This window comes from Cnephaeus nilssonii (genome assembly GCF_951640355.1).
Source record: "Cnephaeus nilssonii genome assembly, chromosome: 18".
Lineage (NCBI taxonomy): Eukaryota > Metazoa > Chordata > Mammalia > Chiroptera > Vespertilionidae > Cnephaeus > Cnephaeus nilssonii.
This window is the reverse complement of record NC_137089.1, coordinates 35868074-35890368: the sequence shown is the minus strand read 5'-3', so window position 1 is coordinate 35890368 and position 22295 is coordinate 35868074. Positions and strand designations below refer to the sequence as shown.

At 38.9% G+C, this 22295-nt stretch overlaps 1 protein-coding gene across 2 annotated transcripts in view; it reads left to right on the top strand.

Moving 5' to 3' along the window:
- PDE7A (phosphodiesterase 7A) overlaps positions 1 to 22295 on the top strand; it is a gene marked incomplete at its 3' end in the record, with an annotated part of 93701 nt that overhangs the window by 28995 nt on the left and 42411 nt on the right. For both annotated transcript variants that reach the window (XM_079795860.1, XM_079795861.1), the window contains exons 2-3: positions 14333 to 14393; positions 17656 to 17739. In XM_079795860.1, coding sequence (XP_079651986.1) covers positions 14333 to 14393; positions 17656 to 17739 — 145 coding nt within the window. The remainder of the gene's footprint in view (positions 1 to 14332; positions 14394 to 17655; positions 17740 to 22295) is intronic.

The window sequence follows — 22295 nt, the reverse complement described above, 5'->3', positions numbered from 1 at the left end:
TAGCCTTTATGTTTAGATATATGATCTGTGTTAATTTTTTTGTATAGCAACAGATTGCATGTTGAGTTGCCTTTTCCCCCCATATGTTTATATAGTTTTTCTAGTGCCATTTGTTGAAAAGACTGTACTTCCCCTTGAATTACTTAGGTACCTTTGTCAAATATCAATTGACCATGTATGTCTTCCTTGGTGCTACCAAATCCTGGCTTTGGTGTCATACTTGGTGTTCATAGCATCTTACATTTGCTTGCAATTGTAATTTTTTGTAATCTTCACAAAAACTTGAGATGTGTGAGGGCAAGGACTAACATTATATCCCTTTTGCCTAACACACTGGAGAGGTCAAAATCTGTCTGTCTCTCTTACAATACTATATGTGAAGATGAAATAGTACTGTTCAATTCATTGTGCCTCCAGTACACTTCAGAATTATATTGCGCTTCAACTCTGATTGGTTTGAGGGGAAAGCAGTTATTGACTCTTGCCATGTTTATTCATAATTTTCTTACTAAGTTTGTTCGATCTGTATAGATAGTAGTATTTTTCTTCTTTAGTATCTATCCCACCTAATAAAATAGTAATATGCTAATTGACCATACCTTTGCTATGCCCACAGCCAATCAGGGAGCTATGCAAATTAACCCAGCAAAATTGGCGGGGGAAGAGGGCAGCGACCGCCACCAACGGGATCCAAGCCAAGATGGCGGACTGGGGCAGGCGGCATGGGTTAGCGCCCGCAGCTACCTGACCAGGTCCCCGATCACAGATCATGGACCGGGGCAGGCAGCGTGGGTTAGCGCCCACAGCCACCTGCCCAGGTCCCCGATCACAGATCACGGACCTGGGCAGGCGGCGTGGGTTAGCGCCGCAGCCGCCTGACCAGGTCGCCGATCAGGGCTTGGAATCTAGCATAACAAAAAGAATATTCAGCAAAAGCAGGAGACAAGGTTTCATAAGTTCTCCCCCAGGTCACCACTGTTCTCTTATACATTTTAATTATCCCAGACTTTGCCTGATGGGATTTGATTTGAATTATGCCTGATAGAGATTACATGACATGAATTGTAGGCTCATTCTTTCTTTTTGTGGTTGCCTGACTGAGAAAGGCCTTGGAATGAGAGAAGACACTTTTATTTTCCTTTTTCATTCTTTAGAGGCTGAGGAATTACAGTTATATGAAGAAGTTAGTAAGAGAATGAAAGTCTCATCTGTATTTTTCTGTAAGTTTTATCATATGGACTATCAAAAACTTGGTGGGATCCTTTTCAAGAGGTGTTACAAAAATTATGTTGGAATTAACATTCAAGAGTAAAAGGAGAGAAGTGAGTGGTGGGTAAAGGAAAGAACTTTGTCCTAGAAACCAAATAGAAGCCACATAAACCTTCAGATTCTCACTCATTGTGCTTTGGAGGTATTAAAGGATAATTTTTTAAAAAGGTAAAATCATGGCTCATAATCTGTATAGATAAAAGGCTAAGTGACCGACATTTGTCCATCCATCCGACCAACCGGTACATATGACGCACACTGGAAATTTAAAAATAAACTTTGACTCGCACACGTGCCATACATATAAAGCTCTCGCTGGCGCTAATTTGAATGTTTCATTTGGTGGGAAAGTTCTTTTCAGAGGGGATTTTTGTGTCGCCATGCTATACAATTGGCCATAGTACAAATGAGTTTAAAGTACTGTAGTGTTTGGGGATGTTTCAGATAGTTGTCTCTTAAAACAAATATGAAATCAGAGGATTCTGCTTATAGTGAATGGTTAGTAAAACTTGGAGATGGCAAACTTGATAGCAGTTTTCATTTAGGAATGGATATTATTGAAATTCCCCATGAAATGATTTTTAATGGATCTATTATTGAAGCCACCTTTGGAAATAGTATATCTATAGATAATATTAAAAATATATCTAAACGTGCAATTCTTTGTCCAAAAAAATGAGCACGTTTAAAAATTAAATGAAGAAATTTTGGATATACTTGATGGAGATTTTCACACCTATTTGAGTGATGATTCCATTGACTCAACAGATGATGCTGAAAAGGAAAATTTTCCCATTGAATTTCTTAATAATATTACTCCTTCAGGAATGCTGTGTCATAAATTAAAATTGAAAGTCGGTGCAATCATCATGCTATTGAGAAATCTTAATAGTAAATGGGGTCTTTGTAATGGTACCAGATTTATTATCAAAAGATTACGACCTAACATTATCGAAGCTGAAGTATTAACAGGATCTGCAGAGGGAGAGGTTGTTCTGATTCCAAGAATTGGTTTGTCCCCATCTGACACTGGCCTCCCATTTAAATTAATTCGACGACAGTTTCCCGTGATGCCAGCATTTGCAATGATGATTAATAAATCACAAGGACAAACTCAAGACAGAATAGGAATATTTCTACCTGAACCTGTTTTCGCACATGGTCAATTATATGTTGCTTTCTCTCGAGTTCGAAGAGGATGTGACGTTAAAGTTAAAGTTGTAAATATTTTATCTCAAAGGAAATTAGTCAAGCACTCTGAAAGTGTTTTCACTCAATGTGGTATACATGGAGATATTAGAATAAGTTTAATCACTTTATCAGTCATTATTTGCATCAATGTTGTTTTTATATTATGAGTTTGTTGTTGTTATATCATTTTGTTGTTTATTAATAAAATTATGTATTATTTTCATATACATTGTACTCATTTCCTTTTATCTCTCACACTTTTATTATAGAGAAAGGGGAAATAGCAATATTAAAATATTTCCTCTAATTAATTCCTTTTCAATGTGCACGAATTTCGTGCACCGGGCCACTAGTGTTATAAATATTTTTATATATTTTACCCACAAGTAGTGGTCTGTTCATATTAGAGGTGAAGTTTGTTTTCCTCACCTATAAATAGTTCTCATTTAAAAAGTACCTTTTACCAATGTCACCCCCACTACATTTTTTAAGTGCCTTTTAAGGTAAATGTCAGTAACCACTTAGTTCTAGTAGATTTGAGGAAGTCGATATGCTAGGTCTGTGGGGAGTGGTGGTGGAAGCATTTCCCATTGAAAGCCTTTAACGACAGTAGCTTTCTTAGAAAGACTTCTTTTAATATTAAGTTATAGTATTGGTTATTGGAATTGAGAGAGACCTTCAAGGTAATTTGTTCTAGCTTGCCCCCACAACCTCCTAGACAGAGACTAGTTTGAGGCAGCTCCTTTTACTTTACATAGTTTTGATTGTAGAAAGTTCTTAGAAAATAATATTGAGTTGAATCCTATTTTTCACAGACTTATTCCTATTGGTCCTACTTTCAATCTATAATTTCACAGAATAAAGCTAAACTCCTTAGGTTTTTTTTTTAATCTTATAGCATTTTAATATCTATTCTGTCCCTCTTTTTATATCTTTGCCTAAAGCATCTCAGTTCATAAAACTATTTCTTATATATTGTCTTTATCTGCATTTTAAAATGTTATAGATGTATGAATCTTCTTCCAGTGTAATATTCAGAACTGAACCCAGTCTTATAAATGTTGCCTGTATTGAAAGCAGTGATCTGGATACTTCTCTGACTCAGTGCCTCCTAAGATTGCCTTTACTCATTGTCTCTTATTAACTTAGAATGTAACCACTTTAGCCTTTTACGTGTGTGTGTGTGTGTGTGTGTGTGTGTGTGTGTGTGTGTGTGTGTTTAAGTTATTTTGTAATTAAGCATGCTGGTTTACCCTTTGTGTTTGATGTGCAGACTTGATAAGCGTTTGTATGATCCGCACCCCAGTAAATAAACTGTGTAACAAGACAAGGTCAGATGCAAAATTCTCTGATTCACTGCTAGAATTCTTCCACTAGTTTGACATCAAGTACTTAATTTCTGGATGTGTTTGTTCAATCAGCTAGGAGTCTGCCTAACTGTAGTGTGGGGCTCACATTGCTCTGTTTTTTCTTAAGGATGTCACCAGAGACTGTGTACAGTCTTGCTGAAATTAAGGCACCCCGTGTCTGGGACATTCTCCTGGCTTAATATACTAGAGGCCTTACACTTGCATTATATACATTATATGACCCTTTTCTAACTCCAAACTCTACAGTTGTGGAATCTCTACTGCTTTTTTTTCCTTCTGAAAATTGTGACCATTTCCACTTTTCCATAATTTAAAAGTTATTATGAACATTGGTTTGATAAGCAAGTCTCTAAGTCCTTTTTATTATCATCAGATATAGTTTTCTGGACCAGAAGACTTGAATGTTTGTAAAATGTTAAGGGTTTTTTTTTTAATTACTTCCTTCATACTAGGACTAATCACATATCTGTTGCCATCAAATACTGGGATACTGTATTAACAGAAAACTTAATTCAGGACTCAAAATCAGTATAACACAACAGTCTTAATTAACTTGTAAAACTCCCATGTTACTTTAGTTTTAAAATAATTTTTATTATCAAAGTTAGTTACCACAGTTTTTTGTCAGTTTTATATATCTTGAAATTCATACCATATGAAAAATAAAAAGCCCTTATATGTGATTTTTAGTAAAAGAAACAAAGCCACCCTGATTTATTACTTGTTAAAATTGGTGGAATTTAAAATGATAAAAGCTCAGTTGGAGGGGGTTGACTATAGTGTTCAATTTTTTCTATTATTAATTTGATTATAGTTTTCTACAGACACTACTTTGTATAAAGAACTCTGGATAAGCTATTTCCGTCAACAAGATTCCAAAATTATAGACACTGATGTCAATGCAGATGAGCATGGCCTAATTTGGTCAAGAGAGGGGCATGCCGTGTCTCTATATGGACAGCTAAGGGCTATTGCCAAGATTGACAGGTGTCCTGTGGATAACAGAAAGCCCCAGGGATAAAATTTGCACTTGGATTACTTCTCTAAGACACAGTGATCAAAGTCATATCTTTTTATTGATCACACACACTCCTAAAATAGTGAGGTCTGCTTTTAATGCCTTAATTTTTTATGTATTAGTTTTATAAGCCCCAGAAAGGTAAACGTTTTATACTTTCTTTTTACAGTATCAGATTCTTTTTTGGAAAGTTTAGTTGTATCCTGTGCATTAATTTTTTTGGTATAGTTAAGTACTTTTTTGTTGTTATCTTGTCATATTTCAGTAAGGCTTTGAGAGGTGAGAAAAGTTAATGTAAAAGAATACATTTGTTATTGGTATAAAAGAGTTAACTTTTTTATGGAATAATAAATTACATGATTCAATGTGGAAAGATTAATTTTTAGGAGAATTTTTTAATACACATAATATTGTAAAGGAGTGTTCATACTAATTAAATAATAGCTTTTGTTTTTATTTCGTCTTCCTGAAATTTGTTATTCAGAGAAGCCTTATAATTTATCAAGTAGTATTTCATATTTCAAAATAAGAAAAAATTTTTTAGGTTGTCATTAAGAAAGTTAAGTATATTGTATTGCCTGAAATTTTTATAAAATTTGAGTGATGTAAATGTGCCATTGGCAGCAAAGGAGCTCTGATTTTAGGCATAAACGCAATAGCTGTTTCCATTCAAATAGGAAATTTTGTGATCTGGGAGGATTGTGTCTTGATTATCTCTGTATTTCAGTGTTAGAAATGTAGTAGAAATTTATGAAGAGGATGCTGAGGGGACCATTTTTAGGGAGCCAACCTGTTACCCAGTGTGAAAAATGGAAACTGAGACCCTCGCCCGACTAGGGCTGCAGAAAGGTTTGTCAGGGTCCTGGGCAAGCACAGAGCATGTTCCCCTCATGGGCCATTGTAGTTACAATTAAGCCTTGTGCTGGGGTGGAGCTAGAGTGAATTCGGCCATTATCCTTAGGTCTTCAATATTTAATTCTGAATCAGTTACCGTTTATTGAGAGCCTACCAGGAGCAAAGGATTCTTTTATAATTGTCATTTAACTCCTGTGAAGGGGAAGAAAGTAAGGCCCAGAGAGGTGGTGACTTGCCCAGGGTCACTCAGCTCTGGGCAGTAAAGCTAGGAAATAAACCCAGGCTCTTGGCTGGGAGAAATAATCTCAACAGAAATTCATTTAAAAGAGAACTTTTCAGATAGCCTTTCTTACTATTTTCCCTCCATGTCTCAATTCTGATTCTTTCCCCCTTCTTCTGAACAATCCTTTTCTTTTAAACTAAAAGAAAGGAAATAAAAGGTTGAACAAAGTCAGTATTAAAAGTTGGGAAGATAGAATAAAATGCCAGGACATGATACCTGTGAAGCTGGTCTATGTGTAAGAAATGAAGGAATTTTTAGTACTGCCACACATTCTTTTGGAAGTTATTTCAAAGCCCTCTGTAACTGTGAACACTGTAGAAGGGTTTGGGGCTGGCCTGAGACCTCTCTGGTCTCCGTTTTGTGAGACTGTTAGGTCAGTCCTCGCCAAGGTTTTTCCCTTTCCTCTTCCAACATTACTGACGCTGTTCTACCTCAACCCTGGGTGGTGGCATTAAGCACGTACTGGTAAGAAGGCTGGCTGGCAGCACATTCTCAGAGGAGTCAGGTGATCCTTGTTTGAAGGCAGCTGCTTAAGGTTCAAGGCAGCCAGTGTCCCTTCTCTAGGGACAGCTGGTTCTTCTCAAACTCCTAACCAGCCTTTCTTGCTCATTGCTCGCTGGGGGAGAAGGGAGATTATGTCGCCGGCTTTTGATTGATCCAATGGGAATTACATTGATCTGGTGTCTGGCCTTGGTTGTTATCAAGTGGATTGCCTCTAAGGTAGGCCATCTTTATTATTAGGATTGTGACCTTAATTATTAGTTTTTATACTTGATAGGAATGAAATTACTAGTCAAGTTTCTTCTCCTTTTGCTTCTGTTTTTATTTCTCTGATTAAAAGAGCTATGAGTTTTACCTGTCAGCTGAAAAGCTTATTGTACTGTGTGCAGTGTTTCTCCTTCTCCCACTTTATTCCTTGCCAAGGACTTTTATGGTGTCATTCCTCAGTATCATTCCTTTAAAGACGTTTTTATGATGAAAGCAGTTCAACTTTTAAGATTAATGGTGTACATAGTATAAACATTTTCTTCTGGAGATAAAGAATTTACTAATGTAAATTTAAAATATAGTACACAAATAAAATCATAGTGTATAAACTTTTAAAAAACTATCACCCTCATTCATGGTCTCTCTTAAGGTCTTCCTCCTACTAAAATGCATGCCTTACTTATAGTATATTGAAAACATTTAAAATTATTATATATCCATTATTTTTATTTGAATTCTAAATATCAGGCTTAAGAAATGCTTGTTAGAATGCTAGCCAGATACCATCTGGATGAGTCTAAAGTAGGATGTATTTAAGATTATAGTATTTGAAATTATTTTTCTATACTCATGTAAAAAATAATTATATCTTTCGTTCACCATGCAGCTTCTGTCTTCCTATATTAAGAAATTAAAGAGTATTCACTTAAAATTTGCAAGGCGTCCTCCTATATAATTACATTTCATTTTCAAGCAAGGCTTTAAATCCCTGATGTGTAATTTTCTCACATTTTCAGCATAATGTTTTAAGCATAATTCTCTCTTACTTGAAACAGTTCTGTTTTCTTAGTGATATAAAGAACTCTCAAAGAAAAACAGTGTACTCAAATTTTTTAAGTCCTTATATTTTGTAAGTTAAGAATTAATTTTGTTGCATTGACATCTCTATTTATTCATTGTTTTTAAAGGATTAGCTTGCCAAGTTATTGAATGAAGATCAAGTTAATATTAATCATTAGATGAATTGTGGATGTTTTTAGAGACTTTACTTTTTATATATCCACCAAAAATTTAAGTTTTTAAGCAAAAAGAATGCTAATATTTTGTTTGTGATTTATAGGAAGGATACTATTCAGTGGACCAATGCAGTGTTTAGGCACACAAACATGAGCATGATTTTCTTGCATATATAAGAATATATTTTACTATATCAGAGAAAATTGCTTTCAGAACTTTGGCTAGGCTTCATCTGTTGTACTATGTTACTGTTTTTTGGTAATACTACAAAAAAATTAATTTAGTGCTACTGTGTCTAAGCCCTTTGACCGTCAGTTTACTGATCAGAAAAACTAGGCCAAAAAATCCAACCTCAGAGATCGTGTGTGGGTTGTGAGATTTTGTATGGAGGCACCTGGCATATTTTCTGGCACGGAGTGAGGAGGAGCTCAACAAGTGTTAGTTAATGTGTTACTACTTTTACCATGTGAGAGAAATACACATGCTTTTTCACAATAGGTCGTTTTAGTGGAAACTTGAACAAGATAAAAAACAATAGCACTTAAAATATCTTTGTCAGTTTTAAAACATGTTTGTCTTTAAAAGTTATGTATTAACTAACCTCAGGAACAACTTTTACGACTTTTGTCATTTATCCTGTAAGTCAAGTCTTGTGGAAGAGTGATCAACCCTGATTTAAGGTAGTGAGTGTCTTACCAGGGCCACTCCAAGCTCCTGTTAGTGGCAGCAGATCCTTTGGAACCTTACAGTTTAACTTGTTTGCGCTGCGGCTGTCAGTTTCTGATTAGCTCAGCCTCACCCATGTTTTGACCTATACTGTGCTTTACAAGTTGTTCCCAGGATGGCTAAATTAGAAAAGTCATGAGTAGAAATTTCTGTGCTGTTTCCATTCACTGGTGAGATGAAGTGGGAATGTGGGTGATAGCTGAGGGTTTTCTGACTGACTGTGTGTGTGACACAGGAATTTGGTTAAATTTGTTTTACTATTTTTATTAAAAATAGAGTTTTACTAGTATATGGCTTTTAAAATGGTAACATTAAAAATACATATGTTAAGTCTGTGCTGCAGTGTTGGTATATAAAGTACATATAAAGATTTTTTTTAAGTACCATGATTCCACTCTGGCCTGGTGGCTTGGTTTGTTTGAGCATCATCCTGTGCACCAAAAGGTTGTGGGTTTGATTTCCGGTCAGGGCACCTACCTAGGTTGCAGGTTGGATCCCCAGTCAGGGTGCATACAGGAGACAACCAATTGATGTTTGTCACTTCAATATTCTCTTTCTCTCACTCCCCTTCCTCTCTCTCTAAAAATCAATAAACATATGGGTGAGGATTAAAAATAATTACAATAATAAAAATAAATAAAATAAAATACCATGATTCTAATATGGAAGTCAAACTTATTGTTATAATTTATAGCTTACTAGAGGCCCGATGCACGAATTCGTGCATCAGTGGGGTCCCTCGGCCTGGCCTGCGAGATCGGGCCGAAACCGGCTCTCTGACATTCCTTGAGGGGTCCTGGATTGTGAGAGGGCGCAGGTCAGGCTGAGAGACCCCACTGGTGCACGTTTGGGGCTGGGGAGGGATGGGGGAGGTTGGCCAGCCGGGGAGGGACCGCGGGAGGGCTCCAGGGCCCCTCTCATTCAGTCCCCATCTGCTGGACCCCAGCAGCAAGCTAACCTACCAGTCGGAGCATCCGCCCTCTGGTGGTCAGTGCACGCCATAGCAAGCAGTTGAGCAGCTTTAGCATATTATTAACATACTAGGGACCCGGTGCACGAAATTCATGCACTGGGGTTGGGGGTCCCTCAGCCCAACCTGCCCCCTCTCACATACTGGGTGCCCTCAGGGGATGTCCTACTGATGGCTTAGGCCCGCTCCCCACGCTCCTTTGTGGGAGGCAACCGGGCTGATCAGGGGAAGGCACCAGCCCCATCACCCCGCTGCTGCAGCCACTGCCAGTCACCACAGCCACCAAGGTGTTTTCATCAACACGGACTCCAGTCCCTTCACCATGAAAAAATGACAACTTTCTTTAGGCATTTTCAAGATGTGTCTTTCATAGGATATGCATTTTTTTTTTTAATCCTCACCTGAGGGTATGTTCTCATTGATTTTTAGAATGTGGAAGAGAGAGGGAGAGACAGAGAGAAACATCAATGTGAGAGGGACACTTTGATTGGTTGCCTCCTGTATGAGCCCTGACCATGGGCGCCAGGCTGGGGGGCATGCAGGGACCCCTGGGCCGCACGCAGCGGTGGCCGCCAAGGGTCTCCACACACCCCAGAGGCCAGCAGCCAGCCCCCCATCATGTGCGCCAGGCTGGGGGCGTGGACCCAAACTGCCTCTTGGTGCTGGAGCATTCCCAAGCGGCTGGGGGCACTATGGTGACACGGGATGTTTCCGCCCCGTCCCCAGCCCCAGCCCCTTGGCTCCTGCACCTATAGGCTCAAAGTGGCCAGGGGGCGTTCTGGGCCCCCTGCCACTCAGGACCTAAGCAAGGGGCCTACAGGCTCGGACTGGCCTGGGTCCTGAGGATGTTTGCGGGACCCAGCCCCTTGGCGCTTGCACCCTTAGGCTCCAAGTGGCCAGGGGCCATTCTGGGACCCTGCCGCTCAGGACCTAAGCACGGGCCTACAGGCTCCGATCGGCCTGGGTCCGGAGGATGTTTATGGGACCCAGGCCGCTCAGGACCTAAGCGCAGGCCTACAGGATCTGAGCGGCTTGGGTCTGAAGGATGTTTCCCAGACCCCAGACTGCTGCAAGTGTTTGGGGGGCGGGAATGTTCCCGCCCCGCCAAGGCTCCCAGTGGCCAGGGGGTGTTCTGGGCCCCTGCTGCTCAGGACCTAAGCGCGGGCCTACAGGCTCTGAGCGGCCTGGGTCCGGAAGATGTTTACGCGACCCAGGCTGCTCAGCACCTGCATATGCAAATTAACCACCATCTTGTTCGCTCTGATTGGCTGTGGGCGTAGCGAAGGTGCGGTCAATTTGCATGTTTGTCTATTATTAGGTTAGATTACACTTAGATTGGTTGAAGAATGACCGGACACTTAGCATATTAGACTTTTATTATATAGGATAGTGTATTTTTCCAAAATGAGTTACTTTACTTTATTCTACCTAAATTGCTTAGTGAGAGAATTTAATACTCATTTTAATCTTGAGGTGATGAATGAATGAATTGAATTATCATTGATATGTTCAGATACATACATTTAAAGCTCATTCTTAAAAATATTTTTGTCTCATTTGGATTTATTTTATAAGAGTTATGTCTTGGTTTACTATAGCATTTAGGCTAAGTTTGTGGACCAGAATTACTTAAATTAGTAAAGAGTAGAATAATTTGAATATTTTGCACATCCCTATTACTTGTTAATATATATTAAAAATTAAGTTCTACCCTTTTTGCCAAGTTTTTATTATGATTACTACAAAGCCTGTCATTTTAATATCTAAAGTGCCTCTATAAGTAAGACCAAAGTGATTATCTTAAAATAATTTTAGTATGTCAGTTATAATCTAGATTATGTTCATTATTAATTTTTAAACTATTTTATTTAATAGAGTTGATATTAGTCTTTCTCAATCTTTAATATGTGAAGTGATAAATGAGATTTTTAACTTTGAAATTAGTGGCTGTTTTAGTAAATACGCTTCCTACATTAAAAAAAAAAAAAAAAAAAAGCCAACCACTTTTAAGGAGGAACTGTTAGAGATAGGTTAAAATTTGTTTAACAAACTATTATCCAAGTTATTATTGGGCACTAGCAGGTTGATAGATGTTGACCATGACAAGGTATTACTTAATGATATCTGTAGTCTCATCAGTATGATTAAAGTGGCTGTTTGCTCTAGAATAAATAGTTCACCATGAAACAGTGTAGGTGGCTTCCTTAGGATATTGTGTTGGGGGAAGACTCTTTAAGCATGATGCTGTCATGAGTGTGTTATGTATGCTTTTCTTGGTAGTTTTGTGTGGGTTTTTTTATAGTAGATTCTTATACTTTTAAACTTGATTTATTTAGTGAATATATAACTATACATGTTACAAAATTCAAAAGCTATACATTGAAAAGTCCTCCTCTACCTCTGTGTCCCTCTGCCTCCTTGGAGACAACCAATGTTGAAAATTAGAATTTATTTTTAAACTTCTGTTTCTTTCACATTTCATGGACTGTTTTTTGTTGTTTCTTAAGGATGTATAAAATCATGTAAGAATTTAATTGATAATTTTCTCTTAATTGATAAGCATTAAGGAGATAACAATGATTTGGGAGTTGTTTCCCATACTAAATTCAAACGAGAGCTTTAAATAAGTTTTCTTTATAATAGTAATAAAAGATTATTTTTCCTTGAGAGTTTTGTGAGGGAAGAACATCATTAATCTGATAGGTAAAATGCAGTCTCACTACTTGAATATGTAATTTTTTTTGTTAAGTTGAACATTTTTTCTTGTGTTTATTGGCTTATTTCTTTCCTTGTGAGTCATATGCTTATGTTCTACCTGTTTTCTACATTATTCATCATTTTCTAATTGATTTGTGAGACACTTTTTTCCCCTTTCATTTTTAGGCTATACTGAAGTAGGGGGAAATTAGCCTTTTGTTATATCTGTTGAACTCATTTTTCTTGGTTTGAGATTTGTCTTTTGCTTTTGTTTATGATATATTTTACCATATAAAATATAACTTTAGTGCCCAAGATGATCCATTTTCAAGACTTTTGGATTTTATTGGACAGGTAGAAAGACCTTTCCTATTTAAAAATACTTTAATGTGGTCATATTTTATTTTATTTTTAAATGTTTTTTAAAAATTTTGGAGTGTTGTCCCATACTCCAAAAGGTTGAGGGTTCGATTTCTGGTCAGGGCACACACCTAGGTTGTGGATTCAATCCCTGGTGGGGCCATATACGGATGGGTCCATGTTTCTCTCTCACATCAATGTTTCTCCCTCTCTCTAAAATCAATAAACATATCCTTGAGTGAGGCTTAAAAAATAAAAGTAAAATAAAAACAGTTTGCTTACCTGTTTATTCAACTAATATTATTGATCATTTTTGATGTGCTAGACTGTGTTCTAAATGTTGGGGTTTATTCTAGATCTGAAGATACAGCAGTGAACAAAGAGCTTAGATTCTGTTAATTTTATCTTCTCGATTTTTAAGCTGTCTTTATATCAGTGCTATTCATTAACTTATTTGCAATAAATCACTTAATAATTTATTTACCAAATATTTATTTAGAATCTACTAAATAATAGCTATTGTTTTGGGGGCCAGGAGTACAGTTCCTGCTCTTGTGGAGCTTTTATTTTAGAACAAGCAAACAAAGTAACATCTGCTAATGCTGTTGAGAGCACGAAGGCTGGGAGCTATGGAAGAGGGTGATCTTAGGTGACTCAGATTTGGTAGTCTGCGAATGCCTCTCGGAAGAGATGACATTTCATGTTGAACCTGAGAGATGAGAGGGAACAGTGATGCAGTGACCCCGACAGGGGAACAAGTATACTGGTAAAGGCTGTATGTTTGGTGAGATTGAGGAAGAGCAGGGAGGCCAGGCTGGCTGGGTCATGGTGGTGAGGAGATAGAAAGAGGTAGGCAGACCTTGGGTGCCTTTGGAAATCAGAGCTTGGTGTTTGGACTTTATTTAAAGTGCAGTGGGAGTCATTTGGAGGGTTTTGAGCAGTAAGTTGAAATGTTCACTCCCCACTTCCTGCCAACTCGCCTAACTCTAGACAACCACCAGTCTACTTTCTGTGTCTATGGATTTGCCTATTTTGGACATTACATGTAAATGGAATCATATACTATGTGGTACTTTGTGACTGGCTCCTTTTACTCAACATACTGTTCTCAAGGTTCGTCAGTGTTGTATCCTGTATCTGTACTTTCTTCCTTTTTTTTGGTCTGGATAATACTCCATTGTATGGCTAAACTACATTTTATCTATCCATTTTTCTAAATTGGGGCTAGTATGAATAATGTTGCAAGATACATTTTTATATCTGTTTATTTTAAACATAAAATATATTTTCAAATCCGCTGTCTTTCCATGACAGCCTGTGGGTTTTTTTGTTTGTTTGTTTCATAAATTCATTGTCTTCTCAGATCTCTTGAAGTACACTCCTTACCTTTTTTCCCCTCTTATTTCTTGCTAGCCTGTGGGCCACTTGGTTTTTTATTTCATTCCATTTATTTTTAGCTAATGGGTTTCTTCAGGTGTCTGATGATTCTTGTCTGTCTGCTTCTTCGTTCATGTTTATAGGAAGGGAATAATAAAGTAGTTGAGCCATATCTCGTTTTAGTTCTGTTTACCTCTACAGAAGGTCTTCCCCAAGTGGGCTTGTGTGACATACTCCAACATTGAATTCCACGGACTGCATGCACCTCACTCCAAATCCACGTTTATGGTAGTGCTTAACCTTATTGGGTTATGACTATTTGTCTTTATAACTCTAGATTTCAAGAGCAGATGCCATACGTAACTAATTTCATTTAGTATATCCAACTTTTCATTGTGCTTCATAAATAATAAATACATGTTTGTTGAATTGAATTTTATATCATATTTAATTGTCAGGCATTTAAAATGTGTGTATGATTGTTTTTTCAGCGGCGTGGAGCTATTTCCTATGACAGCTCTGACCAGACTGCATTGTACATTCGTATGCTAGGTAAGCATGTTTTATTTTGTACCAATACCAATTAATTTTATTATCACCTACTATTATTTGAAATTGAGATATATTTAATTAGGTAGCTTTTCATCCCTGTTTACAGCAGAAGTAATCTATTACTTTGAAATTGAGTCTAGAAACCAATATTAAATGTGATGTGAATAAAGTGGCATTTAAGTTTTAGGTAATTGAGAAATCTGGCGTAATAACTGGGACTCTCTCACTCGTGCCCAATTTTAAATTGCATCCTGAGTATCTATACTAATAAAAGTGTAATATGCTAATTAGACCGGATGTCCTTCTGGATGACTTCCAGACGAAGCCGGGGCTGCGAGGGCCGAGGCAAGCCGCCACAGCTGCGACCCGACTGGTGGGCTGCGGCGAGTGGGCAGGGCCTCCTCCTGCGAGGGAAGCCCGGGTCCCAGGTGCCAGAGGGAAGCCGATGCCAGCAGCCAGGGGAAAGAAGGCCTACTCTTGCACGAATTTTGTGCATGGGGCCTCTAGTTCTTTATAAAAATAATCTTAGATTTGTAGAGTTGCTAAGTACTAAACAGATGTCCATGCTAGCACAGACAAAGAAGAGGCCATGAAATACCTGACCAGAGTCCTGTCACTGGGTGTATTTTGTTCTCAGTTGGCTGGTGAGGAGAGGACCATGTGTCTTCTAATCTTAGTTCTTAAGTTTTTAATGTATTGCTTAAGTCCACAAAGTAACATGAATTTTCACAGATATGTCCATAATTTTCTTTCTCTCTCTATCAGATTTCACTCTTTACCCCCACACTCTAGATCCCTTGTACTTTAATTCATACTGTAAAAAGTTTGCTCATCTTTTCTTAAAGGCATCTTCCATGACAACTCCCCTCATGCTTCAAATTCTTCCCTCAATTCTATGATATGAGCATTTCTTATTCTTCGCCTACTTTTTGTTGTTGTTGTTTTGCCTTTTTCACTAATTCCTTTTCGTACTCTTAAGCCTGAATGTTCTCCAGTGTCCTGGTTTTGCTCTTTTTCATTTTTTATCCTCTTTAATTTAGCTTGTGTATCTTATCTGCCTCAGTTTCATTCTACTCTGGTACATATTGTCTCCCCACGAATGTTCAGCCCTTTCCTCTTCACTGTCTCCATCTCTCTCCAAACCTATTCAGGATTCTGCTCTCCTTGAAACAGAGCTTTTTAGACTCATTTTTTAAAACTCTGTTGAACTTCTCCACATGGGCATATAATGGGTACTTCACGTTTAAAATGTCTATTGACAAAAGATTTGTGTTCCCAAGGCTGTTCATTTTGCAGTCTTGCCATCCCAGAAAATGTAACTCCATTCTTCTGGAGTCATTCTTGACTCTTATTTCTTTCTTCTGTACTCTTATGTCTAGTTTATCAGCAAAACTTCTTGGCTGGTACCTGCAAAATATAACCAGAATTCTGCCCCCACCCCCACCCCCCGCATGCTGTTACCATCTGTTCTCAGCTATAGCGGATTTTTAACTTTAGTCGCAGTGTTGTACATTAGAGCTCCAGAGCTCATCTTGCATACCTGATGTGTTGTACCCCTTGACCAACATCTTCCCATGTCCCCTCCCTACAAGCCATAGTTACTGCTGTGTTTATTGCTCTTCTTAACTAGTTTACCTATATGACTCTACGCAACTCTAGTATGCCCAACCAGAGTCAGTCTTTGGAGATATAAGTTAAATTACTCTTACTCGCATGTTCAGAATTCTTTAATAGTTTTCTATCACAGAGTAACAGCCAAAGCTACTCTAATGTCCCATGAAGGTCCAATATGATCTGGCCCTACTCCCTCCCACCAGTTCCCTTCACTCACCTCACTCCAGCCATGCTGCCCTCTTTGCTTGACCTTGAACATGCCAAGCATACTCCCATCTAAGAGTATTTACTTATTATACTCGCTCTTTCTTATGCCAGGAAACCTCTTCCTCCAGATACCATATGGCTCCCAACCTCACTTCCTTCAGGTCTCTGCTCGGATGCCTCCTTTTCAGTGAGGCCTTCTCTGACCACACTAATGAGTTGCTCCTCCTCTACCTTGCTTTCATTTTCTCCATGTTACCAGCTGCCATCAGCTATATAGAACGAAACTATTTATTTTACTATTTGCCTCATTCCATGAAAAGATAAGCTCCATGAAGACAGGGACTTGTATTTTGCTTGCTGCTGTATTTCCTGAGCCTGAAGGGTGGTTGGGTGCACAATAAACATTTACTACAAGGTGAAGGAATCATCACTTTAGAGAAGTGGTTAGTCTTTGTGGGATGGACTCATGTAGAAATGATGGCCTTACTTTGAGAAACAAAGAGTAATAAGCAGGAAAGCCTTCCAGCTGCCTAGAATTGCAAGAACACCCAGATGGGGACTGGAGACTTAAAGTTTATGAACCTGGGAACTGTGGAAGATAGTGGAGCCTACTGCGCGAGGTCTGAGTCCTCACTCACCCTTTATACTAGCTTTGTGGCATGGGCATGCTACTTCTCAAAATCTCAGTTTCTGTATCTATAAAATGGGATAAAGATCCTCTCTGTCGGAATTGGCTAGAGAATTAAATAAAATAATGCCTATAAAGCACAAAAAAGAGTGCCTGGTCCATGGTTTGCAGTGGTGCTGTATGGAGAAGAACATTGAACATCATATGGATACATGTAGAAACAGTGTGAGCTTGTCAAGAACAAAATGTAAGCGCCAGCTGAAGGCCTTGGGTATATCACTGTCCATGAGAAAAGAGAGATTGATCAGATTTAACAAGGCAGAATCTTTAACATCTTACTTTTCTGTACATTCAAAAAATTGTAGGCTGATTGAGAATAGGTAATGTGTTTTCTATTTCTTCATATCCCCTATAACCTGTAGTATAGTGCTAGGAAGAAACAGTTCATAAATACTTGTTTCTTCCTGTGGCTTTTTAACATTTTGTGCTGAGGGTTTTTTTTTTTTTAACTCCTTGTGAGTAATAAGATATTAGGTTGAATTATCATATACTTGAGTCATCTTTCAGAAAGCTAACTTTAAACTATAGATTATTATAATAATTATTGTAGGAGTAGATTTAAAAAACATGTCCATTTAGCTTTACAACTCAGTACTGGAAATTTATATAAAGCAGCTCTTACTTATTCCATATATATTACTAGTGGGCAACTCACTGCTTATGACTATCACGCCACATAGGCCTTTGTTGCATATGGGAGTTTCTTCCCAGATGGCAGCCTTCTCAGCTGTGTTTCATCCTTGACCCATCCAGGAGATGTTCGCGTAAGGAGTCGAGCAGGATTTGAATCAGAAAGAAGAGGTTCTCATCCGTATATTGATTTTCGTATTTTTCACGGTAAGTGTGGGCAGATACAATATTTCTCTTAGACATTGAGCAAACTTCAGATCTTTATAAAATTACATAATTTTCCAAGGGGAAAAAAGAATATAAGAGAAAACTGTATTATGTTTGGAATGTTTTAAAAACACTGGGTCACGGTAAATGACACTTTATTCCTAGATGATGTTAGTAAAATGTTTAGAGATAATTAGAAGTATGAAAGTTGATGTACTTTTCCTTCTTTTTAATTGAAATGTGAAATTACTTTGGTACATTTTTTCTTTGAAAAAATTGTTTTTCCTTGATTTTTAAATTTTATTTTTCAATTACAGTTAACATTCAATATTATTTATATTAATTTCAGGTGTACAGCATAGTAGTTAGACAGTCATATACTTTACAAAGTGATACTCCCAATATTTCCGTACCCACCTGGCACCATACACAGTTATTACAGTGTTATTGACTACATTTCCTATGCTGTACTTAACACCCTTGTGACTGTTTTGTGGCTATCAATTTGTACTTCTTAAACCCTTCACTTTTTTCATCCAGCCTCCTAACTTCCCTCCCCTCTGGCAACCATCTGTCTGTTCTCTATATTTATGCATCTATTTCTAAAAATATATTTTCTTTAAAAATTTTTACTCCGCATGTTTCATCTTCATTACTCCAGATGTTTTTGTGCAAATGACATTTTCTAAAGGTATTGCATAATTAACAAGGTGTGTCCTTTTGGTTTATTTGAAAATACACATCACCTTTAAAATGTTTGGTAGAATGCATATTTTGAAAACAAACGTCGTGTGTGTCTGGCCCACAATGGAGAAAAGGGAAAAAACAATACTTCTAAAACCTTTAAGTATTAAACATATTAAACCTATTTTTGGAGAAGTTCCACTTTTGGTAATGTTGGTTAAATTATTTGGATTAATACTCTAGTTAAGAATATTAGAAAGATTGGCAAAACATAGAAGATGTATTTGAGTATATCAGAATGCTATTGAGGCAGAGAGATGAGCTCCTTTTTCAGGCTACTTTTCCCCTTAGTAGCATCTGTTGATTCTGAGAAAGGTGGATAAGCTGAGCAGAGATTTTGGTGGACACTTAAGGGTAGGAAAAACAAAAACAGGTGTTTAGAGCTCACCAACGCTTGGAGATTGGTTCTGGTAAAACCTCAGTGTTTAAGTTAGAAACCCTGAAGTAAACCGTAGAAATAAATCCCAGCTATGAGACGTCTCCAGTGATTAGATTAAGATTATCCGTGGCTTTAATGCCTCTAGTCATCTGCTAGGAGTAAATATTAATCCTCTTAGTCTCAATTTACTTGTACATTTTTCATATGCAATATCAAACACTGACTTAAAAAGGCATAATGAGACAAGACAGTGTGACCAAAGTGAAGAGGAAACAACAGACAGTAGAAATATCCATATGGAATTATTGTACACTAGAAGCCCGGTGCACGAAATTCGTGCACAGCAGGGGGTTGTCCCTCAGCTCAGCCTGTACCCTCTCCAATCTGGGACTCCTGGAGGGATGTCCGACTGCCCGTTTAGGCCCGATCCCACCAGGATAGGGCCTAAACGGGCAGTCGGACATCCCTCTCACAATCCAGGACTGCTGGCTCCCAACTGCTTGCCTGCCTGCCTTCCTGATTGCCCCTAACCGCTTCTGCCTGCCAGTCTGATCACCCCCTAACCACTCTGCTGCCAGCCTGGTTGATGCTTAACTGCTCCCCTGCCAGCCTGTTTGCCCCCAACTTCCCTCCTCTGCCAGCCTGGTCACCCCTAACTGCCCTCTCCTGCAGGGTTGATCACCTCCAACTGCCCTCCCTTGCAAGCCTGGTCCCTCTCAACTGCCCTCCCTTGCAGGCCTGGTCCCTCACAACTGCCCTCCCTTGCAGGCCGGGTGCCTCCCAACTGCCCTCTCCTGCTGGCCATCTTGTGGTGGCCATCTTGTGTCCACATGGGGGCAGGATCTTTGACCACATGGGGGCAGCTATATTGTGTGTTGCAGTGATGATCAATCTGTATATTACTCTTTTATTAGATAGGATAGAGGCCTGGTGCACGGGTGGGGGCCAGCTGGTTTGCCCTGAAGGGTGTCACAGATAAGGGTGGGGGTTCCCTTGGGGTGTGGGGCTGCCTGAGCGAGGGGCCTGTGGTGGTTTGCTGGCTGGCCATGCCCCCGGCAACCCAAGCGGAGGCCCTGGTATCTGGAATTTATTTTCCTTCTACAATTGAAACTTTGTACCCTGGAGCGGAGCCAAGCCTGGGGCTCCGGCAGCCATTTCTGTGGCAGTTAATTCACCTTCTACAATTGAAACTTTGTAGCCTTAAGCGGGTGAGCCCGGCCAGGGTGTGCAGAAAGCTTTGCTTCCCCTGTTGCCGCCGGCAACCCTGGCCTGCTCTCTCAAGCTCCATTCTGCCGCCATTTGTTTGAATTTGTTTACCTTCTATAATTGAAACTTTGTAGCTTGAGTGGAGGCTTAGGCCTGCAACGGCTATGGAAAGCTTGGCTTGCTCTGTTACCTGGGAAACCTTGCTCTCTGTGGCTGTAGCCATCTTGGATTGGGGTTAATTTGCATACTTGCCCTGATTGGCTGGTGGGCGTGGCTTGGCTGGTGGGCGTGGCTTATGTAGCAGAGTGATGGTTAATTTGCATATTACCATTTTATTAGAGAGGATGAGCTTTAAAATAACTAATTATTGTACATATTGTTTATGGGTTCACTGAGCATCGACCCATGAACAAGAGGTCACCAGATTGATTCTCCATCAAGCCACATGCCTGGGTTGCCAGCTTGATTCCCAGTAGGGGGCACACAGGAGGCAGACAATTGATGTTTCTCTCTCTCTCATTGATGTTTCTCTCTCTATTTCTCTCCCTTCCTCTCTCTCTAAAATCAATAAAAAAATTTTTTTAAGTAACTAAATGTAATTACATTGATAAAAATAAGAGACAGGATTGAGAACTTCATTGGAGAACTGGAAATTATAAAAGAAGAACCAGTTGGAAACTCTGAGACTGAAAAATACCATACCTTAAATATGAACTAATTTGAGATGGTTTTAACAGCAAATAAGACCAAAATGAAGAGATAATTAGTGAATTGGAATATAAGTCAGAAGAAAATATTTAGAATGAAACACAATGAGGCAAAGGGTAGAAAATACAGAAAAGATATGGAATATGTTCCAGTTACATATTGCTCTGTACCTGTCAAGAATTGTGAAGCATCTGGGATTTTACCTTATAAGGTAACAAGTTTGCCTATTACTGCTTCATGGATGTTGGCAGAAGGCTCAAAACTTCTGGGTCAGAGACAAAGGACTTTATTATTCATGACACAGCAACATGAATATCATATTGTGTCAGTTCCTGCAGTACCCAGGGGGTTATGTGAATATTTTTACAAACAGTGAGTCTGCATCACCTCTAAGGAATAATGAGCTTGGGGAATTTACCTCTTTTATAGTGAGAATACTCTTTGTCCCAGGGAAAGATCTTACTTATCCCTTAAGGGTGCCAGCTGCAAACACAGCCCTGAGAAATGGCCCAGGTAATGATTGGTCGGGGCTTGGCGTCCTTGGCACATCCAATAAGAAAGAGAACTGACCCTGGGGCCTTTGTGGAGGATTACCTCTCCCAGTAGGAACAAATGACCCTGAAATTTACTGGCATAAAACAACAACCTTTTTTATGATCATGAATCTGAGGGTTAAAAATTCAGTCTGGGTTAGGTTTGTGCTTCATAATGTCTTCATCTTCAGCTGGGGTAGTTCAAACAGCTAGAGACGGCTGGGGTGGCTCCACTAGGTCCGTGTGTCTGGGCCTTGATCCTTCTCTACATGCTATCTCCTGGGGTTAGAGCATCCACAATGGCTTCTGCACGTTCATATCTGTTACCAGGGATGGGATGGCTGGAATTTCTGGGGCTGGCCAGGAATTCTCTCTTTGTTAATGGCAGTCCAGGGTAGTTAGTCTTGGCAGTTGCCTTTCCCCAGAGCAAGCATTCCAAGAGAGAGGAAGTGTGGGAGTTTCTAGTCTTTGATGGTCTGGGCCTGGACACTAGTACAACATCATGTTTTTATATTCTGTCCATCAGCTTGTCACACCACTTGTTCAGATTCATGCGGAGAGGACATAGACCCCGCTGGTCAATGAAGTGTGGTTTAAAAACGTTTCAGTCTTCTATCTCCAATCTGATACAAAATGTATTGAAAGGTGATTAGAGTCCCAGGAGAGGAGGGGGAGAATATAGCAGAAGCATTCTTTGGAAGGATAATGCCTGAGAAATCTCTATGGCTTGATAAAAGACATTAAGGTACAGATTCAAGAAGCATTATGGGAAAAAAAAAAGCATTATGAATCTCAAGTACAGAAACATTACAAGATAACCACACCTAGATGTAGCAAAGAATAACTTACAACCAAAATCAGAGAGAAAATATTTAAAAGAGAAAAATAAAATTATTACCTTCAAAGAAGCAACTAGGAGATTGCCAGAAACAGGTTATTTCATTTTCAACAGAAACCAAGAAACTAGAAGATTACTTCGAAGTGAT